This window comes from Spermophilus citellus (assembly GCF_964194105.1).
Source record: "Spermophilus citellus genome assembly, chromosome: X".
NCBI classification, from domain to species: domain Eukaryota; kingdom Metazoa; phylum Chordata; class Mammalia; order Rodentia; family Sciuridae; genus Spermophilus; species Spermophilus citellus.
The window spans coordinates 101,519,640-101,541,982 of record NC_138190.1 but is presented as its reverse complement, the minus strand read 5'-3'; the positions used below and the strand labels follow the sequence as shown (position 1 = coordinate 101,541,982).

The following is a 22,343-nucleotide window of genomic DNA, read 5'->3' as shown; positions in this document are numbered from 1 at the left end:
TCTTGTTTTCTAGTTCATTCTGCCAGTCTATATCTTGTAATTTGAGATTTGAGACCACTTTCATTCAGTGTTATTATAAAGAGATGATTACCATAATATGCTATTTTAATTTACTTCTAATATCTAATTCTTTTATTTGGCTATACTTGTAATATTCATCCATTTTCTGGCTCTAACATTTGTTTTTCATTATATCTACATGTAATATTTTATTGAATATTCTGAATAGTACTTAATTTGTAGTCAAAATTCTTTTAGTTTCTGCCTATATTAGAGGGTTTTTTCTAATTTTCAATTCTGAAGGATAGCTTTGCTTGATATAGAAATCCTGGTTGGCAAGCATTACCTCTCAGGACTTGGTATATACTGTTCTAATCCCTCTTAGCATTTAGAGACTGAACTGAAGATGAGGGGTATTTTGTATTTACCTCTAAATATGACCTGCCATTTTTCTCTTGTGGATTTAAAATTTTGTCCTTTTTCTTTTTTTTTTTTTTAATTATTTTATTGTTGGTTGTTCATAACATTACATAGTTCTTAACATACCATATTTCACAGATTGATTCAAGTGGGTTATGAACTCCCATTTTTACCCTGTATACAGATTGCTGTGTCACATCAGTTACATTTCCATTGATTTACAAATTGCCTTTCTAGTGACTGATGTATTCTGCTGTCTATCCCATTCTCCACTGTCCCCTCACCCCTCCCCTCCCCTCCCCTCCCCTACTCTCTCTCCATCCCCTCTACTATAAATCGTTTCTTCCACTTATATAATTTTCCTCCTACTCCTTCTTTCCTCTTATATGTAATTGTGTATAACCCTGAGGCTCACCTTCCAGTTCCATGCAATTTCCCTTAACTCTCACTTTCCCTCCCGCCTATCATCCCTGTTTAATGTTAATCTTCCTCAAGCTCTTCGTCTCTACCCTGTCCTTGGTTACTCCCCTTATATCAAAGAAGACATTTGAAATTTGTTTTTTAAGGATTGGCTAGCTTCACTTAGCATAATCTGCTCTAATGCCATCCATTTCCCTCCAAATTCTATGATTTTGTCATTTCTTATTGCAGAGTAATACTCCATTGTGTATAAATGCCACATTTTTTAATCCATTCATCTATTGAAGGGCTTCTAGGTTGGTTCCACAGTCTTGCTATCGTGAATTGTGCTGCTATGAACATCGATATAGCAGTGTCCCTGTAGCATGCTCTTGTTAGGTCTTTAGGGAATAGACCGAGGAGGGGAATAGCTGGGTCAAATGGTGGTTCCATTCCCAACTTTCCAAGAAATCTCCATACTGCTTTCCAAATTGGCTGCACCATTTTGCAGTCCCACCAACAATGAACAAGTGTACCCATTTCCCCACATCCTCGCCAGCACTTGTTGTTGTTGGATTTTTTAATGGCTGCCAATCTTACTGGAGTGAGATGGTATCTTAGGGTGGTTTTGATTTGCATTTCTCTGACTGCTAGCGATGTTGAGCATTTTTTCATGTACTTGTTGATTGATTGTATGTCCTCCTCTGAGAAGTGTCTGTTCAGGTCCTTGGCCCATTTGTTGATTGGGTTATTTGTTATCTTATTATCTAATTTTTTGAGTTCTTTGTATACTCTGGATATTAGGGCTCTATCTGAAGTGTGTGGGGTAAAGATTTGTTCCCAGGATGTAGGCTCCCTGTTTATCTCTCTTATTGTTTCTTTTGTTGAGAGAAAACTTCTTAGTTTGAGTAAGTCCCATTTGTTGATTCTGGTTGTTAACTCTTGCGCTATGGGTGTCTTATTGAGGAATTTGGGGCCTGACCCCACAGTATGTAGATCATAGCCGACTTTTTCTTCTATCAGACGCCGTGTCTCTGATTTAATATCGAGCTCCTTGATCCATTTTGAGTTAACTTTTGTGCATGGCGAGAGAAAGGGATTCAGTTTCATTTTGATGCAAATGGATTTCCAGTTTTCCCAGCACCATTTGTTGAAGATGCTATCCTTCCTCCATTGCATGCTTTTAGCCCCTTTATCAAATATAAGATAGTTGTAGTTTTGCGGATTGGTTACTGTGTCTTCTATTCTGTACCATTGGTCCGCTCGCCTGTTTTGGTACCAGTACCATGCTGTTTTTGTTACTATTGCTCTGTAGTATAGTTTGAAGTCTGGTATCGCTATACCGCCTGATTCACACTTCCTGCTTAGCATTGTTTTTGCTATTCTGGGTCTTTTATTATTCCATATGAATTTCCTGATTGTTTTATCTATTTCTACAAGAAATGCTGTTGGGATTTTGATTGGGATAGCATTGAACTTATAGAGAACTTTTGGTAATATCGCCATTTTGATGATGTTAGTTCTGCCTATCCATGAGCAGGGTATATTTTTCCATCTTCTGAGGTCTTCTTCTATGTCTCTTTTTAGTGTTCTGTAGTTTTCATTGTATAGGTCTTTCACCTCTTTTGTTAGATTGATTCCCAGGTATTTTATTTTTTTGGGGGATATTGTGAATGGAGTAGTTGTCCTCATTTCTGTTTCAGAGGATTTGTCGCTGATATACAGGAATGCATTTGATTTATGCGTGTTGATTTTATATCCCGCCACTTTGCTGAATTCATTTATTAACTCTAATAGTTTCTTTGTAGGCCCTTTTGGGTCTGTTAGGTATAGAATCATATCGTCTGCAAATAGTGATAATTTAAGTTCTTCTTTTCCTATTTTTATGCCTTTAATTTCTTTCGTCTGTCTAATTGCTCTGGCCAGTGTTTCGAGGACTATGTTGAACAGAAGTGGTGAGAGAGGGCATCCCTGTCTTGTACCAGATCTTAGAGGGAATGCCTTCAATTTTTCTCCATTTAGGATGATGCTGGCCTGTGGCTTATCATAGATTGCTTTAACAATGTTGAGGAATGATCCTGTTATCCCTAATTTTTCTAGAGTTTTGAACATAAAGGGATGCTGTACTTTGTCGAATGCCTTTTCTGCATCTATCGAGATGATCATATGGTTCTTATTTTTAAGTCTATTGATGTGGTGAATAACATTTATTGATTTCCGTATATTGAACCAGCCTTGCATCCCAGGGATGAATCCTATTTGATCATGGTGTATAATTTTTTTGATATGTTTTTGAATCCGATTCGCCAGAATTTTATTGAGGATTTTTGCATCTAGGTTCATTAGAGATATTGGTCTGTAGTTTTCTTTCTTTGAAGTGTCTTTGTCTGGTTTAGGAATCAGGGTGATGTTGGCCTCGTAGAATGTATTTGGAAGTTCTCCCTCTTTTTCTCTTGTGGATTTAAAATTTTGTCCTTTTTCTAAGCTAATATTCTAAGATTTGGTTTCTTAATACTATCTCATTTTTCTTGAACACTCTGGCCATAGTCACTTATCATCTTTTCTTTTTTGTTTTCTGGGTTTCAAGATTATATTCTTCATTTGATGCCTGAAAATCTGTGTTATACATAGTCTAATCTCTTGGTTATACTTTCAAATAAAATTTTTAATTTGATTTATTGAATATTTCATTTTCAGTATTTCCACTTAGTTCTTCTCCATAACCTCCATCTGTTTATTGCAGTGTTTTTCCACTTCTGTATTTTCTTAGCTCATTCCTTAGATTATTTTTAGTTCGTTGATCATTTTAATTATCAACTCAATTTCGTAAAATAGTAGCCTATAATCCCTAGTCTCTGTTACCACAGTTTGTTATGGAAAGTAGAGAGCATTATTTTGAGACCCTTTGAGTTCCTACTATGTGGAGACACTGTAAATGTCTCTATGGGATGTTGCAGATTGCTAGAAGAATACTTAAATTTCTAACTTTTAAGTACCCAATCCTTGATTGACATTTTCAAACATTATTTCTAAACCTTACAACCATACTGCAAGAGAGGTTTTATTACTTCTAATTTGCACATATTAATATTAGTTAGCCAACCCAAGGACAAACATGGAGAAAGTCTAGAAATTGAATTCTGACTCAAATTCTGTGTGTGTCTTTTTATACTACCACTATTCTAAAAGGAAGAACAATAGCAAAACACCCTCTTTCTTATATGCCTTAGAATCTATTGAAAAATAAAAAGTGGGGTAAAGAAAGAAATATAACAAAGAACATTAAAGTGTAACATATATTTATATAAATCAATATTATATTGAAAAAATATGTCAATTACCATTCTTTCATAAAACTATAAAAATATTGTCTATAATTAGAGCTCTATTGTGTGTTATTTAAGTTATTTTTTAAAGATATATATTTTGGAGCTTTTACCTTTTGATGTCTATTAAATATAGTGCTTCCTCTGTTTTTAATTTCCTCTCTGACTCATGCAATAAACTCAGAATTAATTGCTAAATATAGGTACCACACAAATGACTAGGGTTAATAATAACTTTTAGAATGTATCTGAAAGAATAATCAGAAAAGTTCTAAGTGTGAACAAGGTTGAAATTGTACAATGGTCCAATGATAAACTTTGTACATACAAACTATTTAGTAATGATTTATTCATTAAAAGCAATGAATTCTGAGAGAGAATACTACAGATGACAAAGGAAATGTGATTATAGTCACTTTTAGTTCATTTTAAAAATAAATAAAGGAAATCATTAATTCATATATATTCGCAACTGCAGGAAATATTGTGTTCCCATTAGTATTACAAAGTTTAATGGGATTTGTTCATTCTTGCTAAGATTATAATTAACAATTGAGCTTCAAAATGACCCGAGAAACAGTATTTGTAACATTCTCAGCAAAAGGATGATCTCCACAGAAAAAATACAAAAAAAGCCAAAATATAATTTGTGATTTTTTTTCCCATGAAATGTGGAGCTATCATAATAAACTAGCTAGAGAATTTACATCTTAATTAGTTGGCACATTAGTAGGTATGGGCAAATGGGATAGGGAATTCTCCCGAATTCAAGATACCGAACTACTGGTTCATAAACATTCATGATGGCAATAGAGAAGTGAGAGATAAACTTATTTAACAGTTAATATAATTCCTGGAAGTATTAACCTGGCATAAGGCAAATGTCTGCAACTTTCAGTGTAAACCTTCTGTATACAGATAATTAATGTAGCTTTGTACAGTTTCCTGCCTAATTACTTCAACATGAATATCACCATGATATCAATAATTAATGCAGCCTAGCTTTTGTGTCCTAATCTAAATTGGCTAGCTTGTAAAGTCCACTAATGGAAAGAGTTAGAAGTAAAGAAGTTAACATATACAAATGTATTCATGTATATGTATGTATGTATGTATGTATATGTATGCATAAATGTACATATACAATATATGGAGAAAGATTTTGGAAAATTGGAATAAGGAAATATAAAAATATGAAAATATTCAGAGAAAACTAGTTGAAAGCAACAGGAGTGAAACTATATGTGTTTGTAGATATTCAAGTTTGAACAGTGTCATCTGAATATGTTTGGTACAGAAATGATAATCTAATAAAAAAACGTAACCCAACAAAAATATTCATATTTAACAAAATATCTAATATGTTCTATGATCAAATTTTGACTTGATGTTACCCCATACCATAGCCTTATAACTGCCATAGAATAAACTTCAGATAATAATTTTATTTCCATAATAACTGATGTATTTTTTTCTCCACAAATCTCTCAGTAAAGGGACAATTAGAAAATGTAATTTTCATATCTCTGTTCTTGGCTTTGTGCGATTGGTATGAAAATTCCTAAGCTTTCCACATAGTATATTAGGAACACTATTGGTTTGAATAATAATTTTAGTATTTTCCATCATAGTACTGAAAGAAGGCTCTATATTGTGCAAAATCTTCTTTTACTGTATCAGCAGTAATTATGAGTGAATGATAATCAAGAATTGTCTGCAGAAATTACAATTTATTGTTACTTATAATGATGGTAGTGATAATTTCCCATGGCCATAAACATTTTTTAGTAATAGAGTGAAAAATGAAATTTTATTAAAATCTAAAGTAATACCTCAGATTTCTATATTCTTAACCACGATTTGTGATACTACCATGAAACATTGTGTGTATCAGTTCCTTGTTCTTTAGTCATTTGTCTTTTAAAACACACACGCACACACCTTACAACCTGAACAGTGGAGCAGAAATCAACATACCCAATGCTCATACGTAACTAAAACTGTAAAAGACGTGCAAATGTTGAATAACAGAACCCAAGGTATGTTTTATAAAATATAATATTTAATACATGTATTAGTACTACCAATAGCACAATATTGCCAAATGAGGTATAAATATATAATATATGTACCATAAGTATTATTTTATTCTGACTTTTCCATTTTGACCCAAAAGTGGTAAGTAAATATTTTACCCTTTGCTTTATCTGTCATGTTGTAGTGTCATCTGGGCTACTTAGTGCAATGTGAGCTGCAATCCCTGATAATTTACTATAAGTTGTGGATATAAAAATATAATGTGAATTATGTCAACTTAAAATTTTTAATATAAATGATTTTTACCATTGTCAAATATCCCTTTAACAGGTACCACTACAATTGAAAAATATGACCTCAGGACCAACAATTGGCTGCATATTGGCACCATGAGTGGCCGTAGGCTTCAGTTTGGTGTTGCAGTTATTGATAATAAGCTTTATGTTGTGGGAGGAAGAGATGGTCTAAAAACTTTGAATACAGTTGAATGTTTTAATCCTGTTGCCAAAATCTGGATTGTCATGCCTCCCATGTCAACACACAGGCATGGCTTAGGTAAGAATTAATGCTATATAATTCATTAAGAATGTATAGTAAATATTTTAAAAAATGAACCATAGTTGTACATTTTTGAACTTTAGTCAAACTCTAGGTCAAAATGATTCTAAATGCTGAAAAGCTTAAGCAAATAGTAAAAACTCATGAAACTCTTTAAATGTAATAGATTACATACTTGTTAATCCTGCTTCCTTTATACCATTTTTAAAAGAGGATTACATTTTAACAAAGATAGCAACTTTAGGTAGGTTATATTATTGAGGAACCTAAAATTACAACAGGAAGTTTTCTCCTAAGCTCAATATAGAGAGGAGACCATTTGATGATAGAGAGATATTGTTTCTAGTTAGATGAATTATGTATCTTCCCACAAGAATCAAATCTATATTTCTTCAAAACTCTTAGGATGCAGGTCCAAGGTAAAGTTGTTTCAGAGAAACACTTTGGTTGAAAACAATTTTAACTTACACATTGCCCAGCAGTTTCCAAGAAGTTTAAGATAAATGAAGTAAGGACTTATGGAATAGTGGGAAATATTTATTCTCCTGAATATCTGTCAGGATACATCTTTCTTCATACATACTAGGTTCCATATGTTTGAGATGTCATAATGGTGATTAAAAAACACCACAAGAATTGGCTTTTTTAATAATGAACTTTTTATAGCTGAAATATGGCAGATCCAGGACTGGTATCACCCCTACCAATTATCCAGATAAATTGTTTCTGTCACATATGCACTATGTGATTATTAAGATTGGTTATGTCAGTATAGTTCTTACAGATAAGAAATCATTTCCTGTAGAAAAAAAAACATCAGAGCAAGTTTGTTTTCAATATAATTAATGTTATTAAAGAGGTAGGAAAGAAGATGAAGATACATCACTGAAAGGTGGATTGAGATGATGAATAAAGTGTAGAAAAACTCAATGATATGATTTCTCAGAACAGATAGGAAGCAGAGAACAAACTACTAACTAAATCTTAAAACTCAATGTCTGGTTAATTATCTCACAGTACTCTTTTTATCTATATATTAAATAACAAGAGTTAAAAAGATATGGTACATTCAGTCTAGAATTCCAGGTTTTTCTAAGATTGAATATTTTATCTACCTCTTGCATTAAAATAACACATTGACTTTATGCCAGAAAGAAAAGTTTCCCATTTTTTTATTGCATACCTAGAAATGGTGCATTCTGTGACTTCTTTGACTTCAGTAGCAACAATAAATTTCTATGGTTAAGTAGCTATAACTAAAAGTTTTCTAGGGTAAGAAGACTATATTTAGCCTGGGATCAAATTGAGTAAATTATTTGTATGAAGGCAAAACCATTTGAGAATATAGCAATTTTTGAGTAGTAGGTTGCTTGTGAAATGAAACAGTGCATATTGTTAATGACACTTAGTTGAATCCTAATACTATATTTATCTTATAGGTGTAGCCACACTTGAAGGACCAATGTATGCTGTAGGTGGTCATGATGGGTGGAGTTATCTAAATACTGTAGAAAGATGGGATCCTGAGGGACGCCAGTGGAATTATGTGGCCAGTATGTCTACTCCTAGAAGCACAGTTGGTGTTGTTGCATTAAACAATAAGTAAGTCCAGACTTACATATTCTTTGTTCCCAAGTCATGTAATACAGAACTTCATAAACATGATCCATCAATAAATAAGCCTTTTAAGTGTTCAGAATATGTTTGTTATCTATCATAAAAGCATTTTGTTGTAACTTTCCAGTCATTAAAATTAAAGTATTTGTTTAAAATACATATGTGATAAAATATTCTGTAGACCCTTGCTATTCAGAGTGTGGTCCTAGGACAGGCAACATCAGCATTCCTTGAGGTCCATTCAGTAATGCTGAATCTTTGCGTCAGAATCTATATTAAACCAAGATCCTCAGTAGAGGTATAGGAACATAAATCTGAAACTCACTTTTGCAGCAATCAGGTCTATTTTTACTCTTAAGAAGCTAACACTTTTATATTAATATTTACTCTTTTTAAAAATATTTTTATTTGTAGATGGACACAACCAATACCTTTATTTTATGTGGTCCTGAGAATCAAATCCAGTTCCTCAGATGTGCTAGGCAAGAGCTCTACCAATGGGGCTACAACTCCAGCCCTAATATTTACTCTTGATTTATCAAAATTTTATCTGCCTCTGTTTGTACAAAAGTATTTTTGTAGTTGTTTTGTTTCTTTGTTTTTTTTTTTTTTTTTTTTTTTTTTTTTTTTTTTTTTTTTTTTTTGGTTCTACAGTTGCTTTCCTGAGTGTTCAGGGTTTCCAACTATGGAATCCCACCTAGTCTTACTCTTCCTCAGTATTTGCCTTTGCTTGATCACTTCCCCAAGAGAGCAAGCCAATATACTAAAACTGATAATGTTAAAGGTTTTCAAGTGATTGAATTGTTACCAGATAGTTACAGGCTTTTTGAGATGGAACCTTTGGAGACAAATGATAAGCATATAGAAAGGGTTTGCATGATAATGTGTAATAAGCATTGTAATGCAAAAAAAGTACATGTATAAAGACATGAATTGGCATGAACACACTTTATATATAGATATGAAAAATTGTGTTCTGTATGTATAATAAGAATTATAATGCATTCCACTGTTGTGTATTTAAAAAAATAAAATCAATTAAATTTAAAAAAATAAAGAAATTGAAAATATTTTAAAAAAAGAATTTCAAACAATAGGTTGGATCAGTGGCAAGAAAAAGCCTTGTCTCTCTGTACTAATTATTTATAAAGCCAATACCTCAACATATAAATGATTTCAATGAAATTTCAACACAAATGGATTTTAAAATATTGCACAAGAAGACACAGAAAATTTTTATATGTTAAAGGAGATCCATATTTACAATGTTTTAGAGCTTAAATTACATCTAAATCTATCTCTGGTATGACCCAAATGATGTCAGGTGATTCAGTAATACGATCTTCTATAGAGAACAGGTTGAAATTATCAACTTTGATTCATTTAATTTTGTTTTGATGAGTTGCTGTTATTTAAAACTCATTATGAAGGGTATTTATAGACATATGGTTCTATAAATGTTTATCATCTTTATTGTTACAAGAATAAATTAGATTAAAAATACTGTTCATCAAAAGAATTGGCATTTTAAAGTTAATGGGAGAAATACTATAGTTCTTTTCCAAGCTAGAAAAATCCAGCTTATGTGTTCTATCCTTTTAATTATTTATTAAGTTAATAGCTTCTTAGTGATAGATATTTTCATAATAAATAAAATGCTTCATGACAGGGATTCTGATACTGAGCAATTGGACCTAACTAAAATTGCAAGTTTACTAAGGTTGGTCTTTGGAACCATTTTCCCAAAACTTTTGGTATCTCCCTCCCTTTTCTGTTAATTTCCCATGGGTTCTTTTATCTATTTGTTAAAGTTATTTTGATGAAAATGGTGAAGGAGAGAGGATTAGGGTAGGATAGACCTCAACAGTTGCCCCCAGATAACTATCCATTCACAAACTCTGTTACAAAATATTTAGGGACTTTAGAATATGAAAGCAGAAATGTCAGAAAATTGAATTACTTTATATGAGGTTATTTTGCTTTCATTTCTAGGCATGCACTTTGTTTATACACACACACACACACACAAGTACAATTATATTTTTTCTAGGTTATATGCTGTTGGTGGACGTGATGGAAGTTCCTGCCTCAAATCAATGGAATATTTTGACCCACATACTAACAAGTGGAGTCTGTGTTCTCCAATGTCCAAAAGACGAGGAGGTGTGGGAGTTGCAACATACAATGGATTCTTATATGTTGTAGGGGGTCATGATGCCCCTGCTTCTAACCATTGCTCCAGGCTTTCTGACTGTGTGGAAAGGTAAATTGTTTCTATTTATTTTTCTGTGGGATCATTTGGTTATTCATTGTTTCAGAAATAAAACGATTTTTAAACTATAAGAAAGTAATCTTCCAAATAATTGTTAATCTTTTTTTTTTTCAGTGGATTGGTCCTTTTTCGGCACTGGGGATTGAACCCAGGGGCACTTAACTACTAAGCCACATCCCCAGTCCTTTTTTAATATTTTATTTAGAGTCAGGGTCTCACTGTGTTGCTTAGGGTCTTGCTAAATTGCTGAGGCTAGCTTTAAACTCACCATCCTTCTGACTCAGTGTCCCGAGACACTTGGATTACAGGCATGTGCCACTCTGGCTGGCTTCTACTTGCTCTTACACTCAAAATATTTTGGAAAAAATCCTCCTTATACATTTTGTAGCCAGCATAAAACCTTAAAAGTATGATATCTTACTGTGTGATAATCACACAAAATAGAGACAAAAGTGATGAAAGAATAAGGAAATTTTATCCTAAGCTACATCAGTCAATTCATTTACCAACCAGAATCAAATGAAATTAAGTTTATAATTTCTAAAATCAGATCAATCATCAAAAGTATAAAGACTTTACTTCCTCAAAATATACAGGGAAAACTCCAATAGAAAGGTGTTAATAGTTTTCGGAATGTTAACTCTATTGCAATAAGTGTTTCCTTTCCCATAGGTAAGTTCTTTGAATGGGAGACATTCAGTGTGGTATATTGCTGAAAATAACCTGTACTTTGTAGTTCTACCAAAGTAGGTGGCAATTTCTGGTCTAGAAAAAGGCCAAGGAGGTAAAAGGAGAAAGCTTTGTAAATGAGAGCATAAAGTTTGGGTTGAAATATAATTTGAAAAGGCAATTTGTTAATAGCAGATTGTCATATGACCTAAAATAACAAAGTAGACATTTTGGGACTTGATCTTGTAGACAAAGGAATATTTAAATGTGAGGGAATTGAAATATCATAAAGAAAGCAGTTTGGATGAAATTTATCCAACTATGGTATTGAAGCATAAACTGTAGTAAGAAAAGACTTAAGGAAGAAAACTAATATTTCACTTGTGGGAAGCATTAATATTGAATCATAATAAGTAATTATATCTAATAGTTTCTTACTTACATATTATTAATAGTTTTTTACTTACATATTATTTATTAAACAACAGCCATCCCAATGGTTGTGAAGCATCATCTCATTGTGGTTGTAATTTCTATTTTCCTAAGGATTATTGATTTTGAGCATCTTATTGGATGCTATTAGACTTTGGGGTATCTTTTTTAGAGTAATGTCTGTTGAAGTGCTTTGCAGTTTTAAAAATAAGGATGTTTATTTTTGTTATTCAGGTAAAAGAATTCTTTACATATTATGGAAATTAATTGCCTGTCTTATATGTGATTTTCAAATAATTTCTCCATTGTATTTCCTTTTCACCATATTGATAATGTTTGTGCTGCAAAACATTTTAAATTTTGATGGAATCCTATTTATCTATTTGTATTCTTTTAAACTATATTTTTGGTGCCATATCTAAGAATTGCTTGCCAAATACAATGTCAGTAAGCTTTTCATCTATGTTTTCCTCTTAGAATTTTATAGTTTTGGCTCTTTGATCCTTTTGAGCTAATTTTCATGTGCAGAATAGAGACCCAACTTTATTTTTGCATTCTGATATCCTGTTTTCCCATCAGAATTTGCTGAAAAATCTCCCCTGCCTCATTAGATGGTCTTGGCTCTATTGCCCAAAATTATTTAACTATGAATGTGGGGATTGTTTTCTGAGATCTCCATTCTGTTCCACTGGTCTTTTATGTATTTATAGCAACACCACACTGACTGCATTAGTGTAACTTTACAGAGTATTTTGAAATCATAATGTGTGAGGTTTCCAACTTTTTTTTTTGATATTATGAATCATCCCTTGTTACCTCATGTGGAGTTATGATGCATTATTATATTTCTGCAAAAAAATGTCATTCATCATTTGTAAGGAATTGTAATTGATCTGTAGATCAAACTGTACTTTGGCATCATAAACAATATTAACTTCTCCAATCCATAAGCATGAGGTATCTTTTCATTCATTAGTAATTTCTTATTTTCCAGTTTGGATACCTTTTCTCCTCCCCCTCCCCTTCCCCTTCCTCCTCCCTTTCCCACTCCCCCTCCCCCTCCCCCTCCTCCTCCTCCTTCTCCTTCTTCTCCTTCTCCTGCTCTGGCTAGAATTTCCAGAAATGTAGTGAACAGAACTGTTGAAAATGAACACCTTTTCTTGTTCCTGACCATATAAGAAATTCATTTTATAATTAAATACAATATTAGCTCTGGGTTTTTTATATATAGTCTTTATTATATTGTGGTGTATTTCTTCTGGTTTTATGAGTATGTTATCATGAAAATATGATTAATTTTGACCCATACTTTTTTCTACATCAATTGAGATGATCATGTATATATTTTCCTTCATTTTGTTATACTGGGAGTATTTTGTATATTAAAACATCCTGAAGTCAAGAAATAAATTTCACTTGGTTACAGTTATTCAATAGGTTGTATAATTTGGTTTCCTAGTATCATGTTGAAAGTTTTACATCAATATTTATTAGAGATATTGTTCTGTAGTTTTCTTTCCTTGTAGGGTATTTTTGACTTCATAAAACTTATGAAGAACTGATAGGGTTTAGAATTATTACTTTTTATTCAGTTTTTGGGGCATTTGAGGATTAATGTTAATTTCCTTTAAATTTTAAAAAAGCAATATAATCCTAGAGATTTCTTAGTTGAAAAATTTTTGATTATTGGCTGAGTCTCATCTTGTTGTTAATCTATTTATATTTTCTACTTCTTCATGATGCAATTTCAGTGGGTTGTATTTTTCTAGGAATTTTCCCATTTCATCTAATTTGTCCAAATTATTGGAGTAAAAGCATTCATACTAATTTCATTTATTAATGTATTTTTGTATTTATCAATGGACCTTTATTTTACTTATTTATAAGTGGTGCTGAGAATAGAACCCAGTGCCTCAAACATGCTAAGCAAGCAATCTATTACTGAGCCATAACCCCAGCCCCTCCTAGTAATTTTTTATTATTTCTTTTTTCTGAAAAATTAGTATTTATGTCACTTATTTCACTGATTCTAGTGAATATTTTCTCTATTTGCTTATTATAAAAGAATTAAAATTTATAAACATTTTTATCATTTCAACGAACCAACACTTGCAAGCATGGATCTGTAATCTCACTTACTCAGGAGGCAGAGGCAGGAGGATTTCAAAGATGAGGCCAGCTTTAGCAACTTAGTGAGACCCTGACTCAAAATAAAAAGGACTGCGGATGGAGACCAGTGATAACACACCCCTAAGTTGGATCCTTAGTGCCAAAAAGGAAAAATAATAATAAAAGAAACAACTTTTGGTTTCATTCATTATTAATATTCTTTAGTTTTTCTGTTGGCTATATTATTTATTTCTGCTCTATATTATTTCCTTACTTGTGTGCTTTGGATTTAGTTTGCTTACTTTTTTTAAAAATTTTTTTTAATATTTATTTATTTATTTTAGTTATGGGCGGACACAACATCTTTGTTTGTATGTGGTGCTGAGGATCGAACCCAGGCCACACGCATGCCAGGCGAGCGCGCTACCGCTTGAGCCACATCCCCAGCCCCTTGCTTACTTTTTTCTAGTTTTTAAATGTAAAGTTTGTTGATTTGCAAACTTTGGTTTAAATACAGCATTTTCAGTTATAAATTTTCCACATAGCACTGTTTTCATTGTATCACATAGGATTTGTATATCATGTTTTCCTTTTCATTTCTATTAAAATATTTTATAATTCTTCTTGTGATTACTTTGTTTTATGGCACTGGGGATTGAACCCAGTGGTGCTTTATCACTGAGTAACATCTCCAGTACTTTTTATTGTTTATTTTGAAACATGGTTGCTTACGGCCATGCTAAATTGGTGAAGCTGAGCTGGCTTTGAACTTGTGATCTTCCTGCCTCAATCTCCCAAACCACAGGTATTATAGGTGTGCACCACCACACCTAGCTCTTTGTGACTTTTGGTTTGACTCATTTGTTCCACAGGTTCATGGATTTTTCAGTTTTATTTTTTAATTTGCAGTTTATTTTCTTTGTGACCAGAAAAGAATATCTTGGAAATTTTTAATGTTTTTGACTTATTAATATCTACTTCATCTCCTAAAACATACTCTATTCTTTATGATATTCCATAGTCACTTTTTGTTCTGCTATTGTTGGCTGGATTGTGGTACATAGATGATAGATAGATAGATTTCCTACCGAATTACTGACATCAATTTTAATGATAATACATTGACAAGATAAAAAATTACAAAAATGTCACATTTCATTTTCTTTATATTTAAGGATGTGGCTTATGTCTGTGTTCATTGTTTATATCCATCAGCAACAACACTGGAATTATTATAGTTTCAAGTGGAAAAGACCTTTAAGATCTAGTTTATCCCTATCACTTTACAGATGTAGAAGCTGAGGCCTTCTCTTGTTAAATAAAAAACAGTAGCAGAAGGATTTTTCTTACATGTGGAGTTTGTAAATGTATGAAACTTATCATATTTGACTTTCCATTTTGGTGTAAAATCAAATTTGTTATGTTACATTAGGACATTTGACAGAATTCAAGTCAATAATTTCTTCTTTTATTCATAAAGAATTTCATGATAAAATTATCAAATTTTAGGAATTGTGTGTATGCATTGTGTGGGTGTGGCTAGAAGGAATCATGGTCTCCTTTTAGAAAGACTCAAAATATGTAGTAGATACAGTTGTTAAAAGAATATTGAAATAAATTAAAAGAAGTGTAGAAATTTTAAATTACCTGGATAATTTATGGATTCCTTTTGTAAACCTCAAAAAGTTAAATACATCTACAATTCATAATTTCTGCCTCTCAGAAAATTTACATATACATATGTGTAATATATGTATATATGAAAAATACATATACAAACTTGTCATAAAATATATATCTCTAGTTTTTTATTTTAGCTGTACTGAGGAATTGAATTATATTTTTATGTAAAATATGATTCTGTACCTAAGAACCATGTGTCTTCAAATTTTTAAAGTGTTTTTTAGTTGTAGATAGATACAATACCTATATTTTATTTATTTATTTTTATGTGGTGCTGAGAATCTAAATCCAGTGCCTCACATGTGCTAGGCAAGCACTCTATCACTGAGGCACAACTCTAGCCCTCTATAGTCTTTTTATGAATTACTCTATTGTAGACAACACTAAAACATCTATAATATAAACATAATATTAATATAATATTAGGGAAAACATTGATCCAAAGTACAAATGAATCCATGGAAAATTATTGTTATTTTAAAATTTTATTTGTGCTTAAAAAGTATGGTGAAATGTGTATTAAGCAATATCCAGATAATAATAACATGAGCAAGATTTGGGTTATTATTTATAAACATGCAGAAAAGTCTTGGGTTATTGGATGCAAATCTGTAAGGAATTCCTTTAGTGAGTTCTGGTTCACCATTCCTACATGTTTTTACATTGAATGTTACTGAATGCAGCCTCAGTTAATAATAGCTCGTGTTTCGAAGATCCACATAGCTAGAGCAAATAACTATAGATATTCTGGTTGTGGGTCATCTTATATCAGAAATCAAGTTGATATACTACATAACAATAAATTTTAATGGGTATTGAATTTGCTTAGTTACTTACTGTTTTCGAATAGTATCAGGTATATTCTTGGATATGAGGTCAACTTCAGATAGAAGCTGGTATCAGATGATTTAAAATATAATTAAAGGTGCAGGGCATGGTAGTGCACATCCCAGTGACTCCAGAGACTAGGCAGGGGGATTGTAAGTTCAAAGCCAGACTCAGTAAATTAGTGAGGCCCTAAACAACTTAGTGAAACCCTGTCTCAAAACATAAAAAATAAAAAAAATAAATAAAAATAGCTGTGGATGTAGCTCAGCAATCCTCTCAGAATGGCAATTATTAAGAATACAAGTAACAATAAATATTGGTGAGGATGTGGGGGAAAAAGGTTCACTCATATATTGCTGGTGGGACTGCAAATTGGTGCAACCAATCTGGAAAGCAGTATAGAGATTCCTTAGAAAACTTGGAATGGAACACCATTTGACCCAGTTATTCAACTCCTCCGTCTATACCCAAAGGACTTAAAAATAGCATACTACAGTGATTCAGCCACATCAATGTTTATAGCAGCTCAACTCACAATAACCAAGCAATGGAAACAACAAACATCAATGGATGAAGAAAATGTGGTATATGTCCACAATGTAATATTGCTCAGCCATAAAGAAGAATGAAATTATGGTATTTGCCAGTGAAAGGATGGAACTGGAAACTATCATGCTAAGTGAAATATATCTAATTCTAAACAAAGGCCAAATGTTCTCTAATTTGTGGATACTAACCCCAAACAGGGGAGCTTGGGGAGAAAGATAATAGTAAAACATTGGATTAAACAAAATAAAATGTAGATAAAGGTGGGGGAGGGGATTAGGAAACACTGAATTAATAGGTAATAACTTTCCTAGACTTGTATTTGAATACATGACCAGGGTAACTCCAAATCATGTGCAACCGCAAGAGTCTGATCCTAAATAGAATAAATTATACACTGTATATGTACAATCTGTCAAAATGCATTCTATTGTCATGCATAACTAAAAATAACAAATAAAAATTAAAACAAACATAAAAATATAAATAAAAAGGGCATGGTATATAGCTCTCTCTCTCTCTCTCTATATATATATATATATATATATATATAGATAGATATATAGATATATATGATATTAAAAGAGGAGACAATATGAATATATAAATACATTAGTAGATGATAAATGAAAGTTTAGTTTATAAAATAAGCCATAAATAAATCTTTCATTGGGCCTTTATAACTAGGTCAACATAAAATTAGAGAATTCCCAAGTATAGTTTTGTGAATTTTCTTAATTTTTATCCCTTTTAAGTCTCAGTGTTTAAAGTTTAAGAAACAGTTCCTAGAAAGTATTTTAATTAATATTACTTACTGAATTCTTGTTTGCAAACTGAAAATGTTTTGATATAGCAGTTAGACTAAAATAGAAGCAAACAAACAAACATAAAAGCTCCTAGACTCCTGTATAGTTGAATAAGTACCCTCAGAAGAAAAAAAACAGGATAAAATTATACTCATTCTAAGTGTAAATAATATTAAAAGCAAGGTACTACATTCTATTCAGCACAAATAAAATTTTTAAAAAAACAACAATTGTCTTTAGGTTTACTTTGAAATGTGAGCTTTCATGTAATCAGGATTAGGCTTCCCAAGAATAATTTTCATGAACAAAGAATATGAAATTAAATACCTCCCCAACCAAAACACTACATGAGAGAGTGGACAATTTTTATATATGCTATGATTCCAACATGTGAATTTTCTTCAAAGATAATCTGAATACAGAATAAAGAAATTCATGGTATTTAGGAAACACTTCTTTGATATGCCTTGAGAGACCTCTGGTGGCTGATGAGAATTCTGTTATGTATGTATCCTTAACACTATTAGCCAACTAACACTTGATATTTATAATGTGTTTTTAATTTTGTGTATCCTTAACACTATTAGCCAACTAACTCTTGATATTTATAATGTGTTTTTAATTTTGTGTTTTAGATAAATGTGCATTTTATTAATGCCCATTATTTTATATTTTAACAATATTGCATTTTCTCTCTGAATTGTCTTCCTAAATCTCTTAAGATATGATCCAAAACATGATTCATGGTCAACAGTGGCACCTCTGAGTGTTCCTCGAGATGCTGTTGCTGTCTGTCCCCTTGGAGACAAACTGTATGTGGTTGGAGGATATGATGGACACACTTATTTGAACACTGTTGAGTCATATGATGCTCAGAAAAATGAATGGACAGAGGTACTCTCATAAAAATATTCAAATTAGTATGTTTCAATTTTAGTAAATTATTTTAAAATTTGTTTTTGGAATTAATTTCATTCTTTTCCTTTCTAGGACCTAACCTGGCTTTTTGTTGAGATTGATAGTATGTGTTTTATCTATGTCTTAGAGAACTTATAGTTGATTTAGAGAATTGTTAGTTGCTTTAGAAGGTCATTACTAGGATACAGCTGCACTTATATGAAAGAGAAAAGGCTTGACTCAACGGAAGCATTACTCTCACAGATAGGAAGTGAATCAGCTGGGCACAGTGGTACGTGCCTGTAATCCCAGTGGCTCTGGAGGCTGAGACAAGAGGATCACAAGTTCAAAGACAGCATCAGCAATTTAGCAAGGCCCTAAGCAACTTCGACTCTGTCTCTAAATAAGATATGAAAAAGGACTAGGGATGTGGCTCAGTGGCTAAGCATCCCTGGCTTCAGTCCCTGGTACTGGGGGAAAAAAGAAAATAAGGCAGTGAATCAGATTGAATAATTCAAGAGCTTCACTCTGGTTAACCTTTTATGTTTGTATTTTAAGTTGAGAAATAATGATCAATATCTTATTCCACAATGCCTGCCCTAATAAGACAGTTGATGACTAGAAGAAAAGCCTTCAATCTTCTCCTCATAGAGACTGTGTAAATGGCAATACTCCTAACTTCAGTCATTCAAGGAATTTAGTACACAGCAAGAGACCAGAATTAAACTCCTCAAAAGAGCTGAGGATCTAATAGAACAAATTCCAAGGATGCAAAAAAGAAAACTGAAAGTACATCTTGGAGATTGTAAAGAAAAATGTGACTCTTTTGACCATTTTGCCAGTGACTAGCCCTAAATTGATCCCAAAATATATTTTTTTTTATTCTGCTAATTGTGGGTTGATAAAAATTATATAGGATTAACTCTTTACCATCAATGCAAACTGGCAAATCTCCTATTTAGAACTCAACTTTACCTTGCATGAAACTGACTTCATGCCACATTGCATTTTGTTGTGCTTTAAATAAATATTTGTTAATATAATGACAACTGATAATGGGTTTTCTTCTCCTTCCTCCAAAAATTTGAAGAGTCTCACACCCTACCATGTAGGTAACTTCTTATTTTAGCAAAGCTTGGTACCAATCAGAGATGGAAAATAAGTAGCAAATAAGGTTTTAGTTCAAATACAATAATCAAAATGTTTGGCTAAACTTATGGAATTGAATTTCCTGAAGATAATAGACAAGTAGCTAAGAGAACCCCATTCTGTTTCTGGTTGTCACTGTTATATTGTGTGATAATGAAAATAGGGAAATAAATACCAGGGAGTAGATTTACAAGTATATAGGATAAATTATTTTCATTAATAATTTTATTAACCCTTCAAAAACATTGAAGTGTTAGTGTTATTCTCAGCAAGTTTTCAAGTATGAAAATTATCAGAGAGGTGAAACTTATCACTTAATCCACAAACTCAGGTTTATGCCATCTAAAATCTATCTTATTTTCCCTACACTACACTGTTGTGTGGTCTATAGTTTCTCTTATCTTTCTGTACGGTGAAAGTTGGATCAAAATAATCGCTTTTCTCAGTCCCAACATTCTATGTCATGCTAAAGACAGAATTCAAACCTTATTTCTTTTCATGTTTTTGTTTTAGGAGGTGCCTGTTAATATTGGAAGAGCTGGTGCATGTGTTGTGGTGGTGAAGCTGCCCTAAAGCTATCTTTATCAAATAGAATGAAACTGGATAACTGCAAGAAGCATAGTAGAAAAAAAGGGAGAAAGAAGTAATATGTTCTTTTCTAAAATTAATAAGCAAACTCAAAGTTTGTTTTTTCATTCTAATATATACTTAGAATTGCTCTCATTTTTGAAGCCGACATAAGTTTTAAATATGAATTGTAGACAAATATTAAGTGCATATTTTGTCATAGTTAATAATATAGAGAAATCCAATAGGCTAGGTTTAACCTCATTAGTATAAAATGGTAAAATACTTAATGAAAATTGTCAGTGATCAAAGTGTGAAGATAATATAAGCATTAAGAATTTTCAAATTAAGAGCCTGACAAATGAAAAACACTTTATTTTTTAAAAAGGTACTCTATTATCCAAAATATAACAATATAAAATAATGCCTGAAACTTAAAATATAGAATATGATTTTCATCAAGACACTATAGTCTTATTCAAACCGCACCGAAATAATGATATTATATCTTACATTTCTCAAGATGAAAATATTTCCTGTGTCAAGTCTAAAAAATGGTGCACTGTCATAATTTGTTATGCTGATCACAGTATGTCAAAATTTTCACAAGCTTCATTACTCTTTTCAGTAACTATTTACCAGAAAATGCATTCAGATTTGATAGTTCTTACCATACTGTTATATTAATTTAGTTACCAGTAAAATATTATTGTGGTGTTACATATATAATCTACATCATAAAACAGTGAATGTTTATCATATTGATACCAACTGTGACTTTAGCTTCAGTATATCAGGTCCTCCCTTACAAGAAAAGTATTATTTTCCTCAAATATTTATGTAAACTCAGTATATACATACCATTAAGTTAAATGGGTTTCAAAACCAACAATTTTAAGTGCATTAAAATTGAGAAAATGTTATACAATATTCACACATGGAAACATCAAATGTTTTATATGCATAGTCCATGGTCCATTTTGTAGCTATCTTTTATGCACCAACACATGCTTTTCTGTTAACATTATATTTATCCAACTGAAAAAAGGATAATTGTAGTAAAACACTTTTCAAATTAATATAGAGTAACAAAAATAGCTATTTGAATAGTATTTTAGATTTAAATTTTTATTTCCAATTAGTCCATTTAAATATAAAGATATTAAGGGAAATTTTGGAAAAACTCTTTATGAAAGCAACTTTTCAGGTAAATGTTCAATTTTAGAATTTCCGCAATATGTTCTTTTAAAATGGCTTTGTATTGTAGATTATGAAAGCAGCAAATAAAAATCCAGAGAAATACTTATAAAATGTACTACTACCTATTAAATTTTAAAAAACAACAACATAAGTTGTACAAAGGTATTTGTACTTTGACAAGTTGAATTTAAATAAAACAAATTTCCTCTGGTTATAAAGAGTGTGCCTTTAGAATATGTCAATGTTTCCTAAATATTCCTTTGATGTTATATTGCCACAGTAGCTGAAATATTTAAATACAAAAATAAAATCCCCTTCCTTTGCTTCTCACACTTACCATGGTCTCTAATCTAAATACAGGATTTTAGACTTTTCCAGTTCTAGAGGGGAAGATGGAGATATAAAGAAGCCTTAAAGCACATATGCAGCCCGTTGGATCTTCTGAATTAACATTTTACCCAAACCAATACTAGAGTAAAGTTAAACATTTATACATAGCACACTAGTTGGCCTATCAAGTTAAATGAGTTCAGTAAGTAAGGGACAGAACAAAAGACCTATTACAGCCTGGTTGTAATAGGTCCAGAAACAGTTATGTGGCACCAATATGCATACTGTGCCATGCCTGGTTAAGCAAACTGAGATTGAATATCATGTTCTTGATGGTCGAGATGGGCTTGCTTCAGCTTAAGCATATTGACTTGTAGGAGACAAACATATGTTACCCAGGGCTACCACTAAACAGCTGCATTTGAAAGTCACATTCAGGCTACTGAGGTCTACAGTGAGATTCCAAAATCTGAGATTTTTGAGCAAAAGGAATGGAGA

At 31.9% G+C, this 22,343-nt stretch overlaps 1 protein-coding gene across 1 annotated transcript in view; it reads left to right on the top strand.

The window, feature by feature from the left end:
- Positions 1 to 21,894, top strand: part of KLHL4 (kelch like family member 4) — a 100,520-nt gene extending 78,626 nt beyond the window's left edge. The window contains exons 7-11 of the mRNA XM_081277292.1: positions 6,513 to 6,737; positions 8,180 to 8,342; positions 10,408 to 10,620; positions 18,425 to 18,596; positions 20,262 to 21,894. Of these exons, the coding sequence (XP_081133418.1) occupies positions 6,513 to 6,737; positions 8,180 to 8,342; positions 10,408 to 10,620; positions 18,425 to 18,596; positions 20,262 to 20,321 (833 nt within the window). The 3' untranslated portion in view covers positions 20,322 to 21,894. The remainder of the gene's footprint in view (positions 1 to 6,512; positions 6,738 to 8,179; positions 8,343 to 10,407; positions 10,621 to 18,424; positions 18,597 to 20,261) is intronic.
- The last annotated feature ends 449 nt before the right edge of the window (positions 21,895 to 22,343 follow it).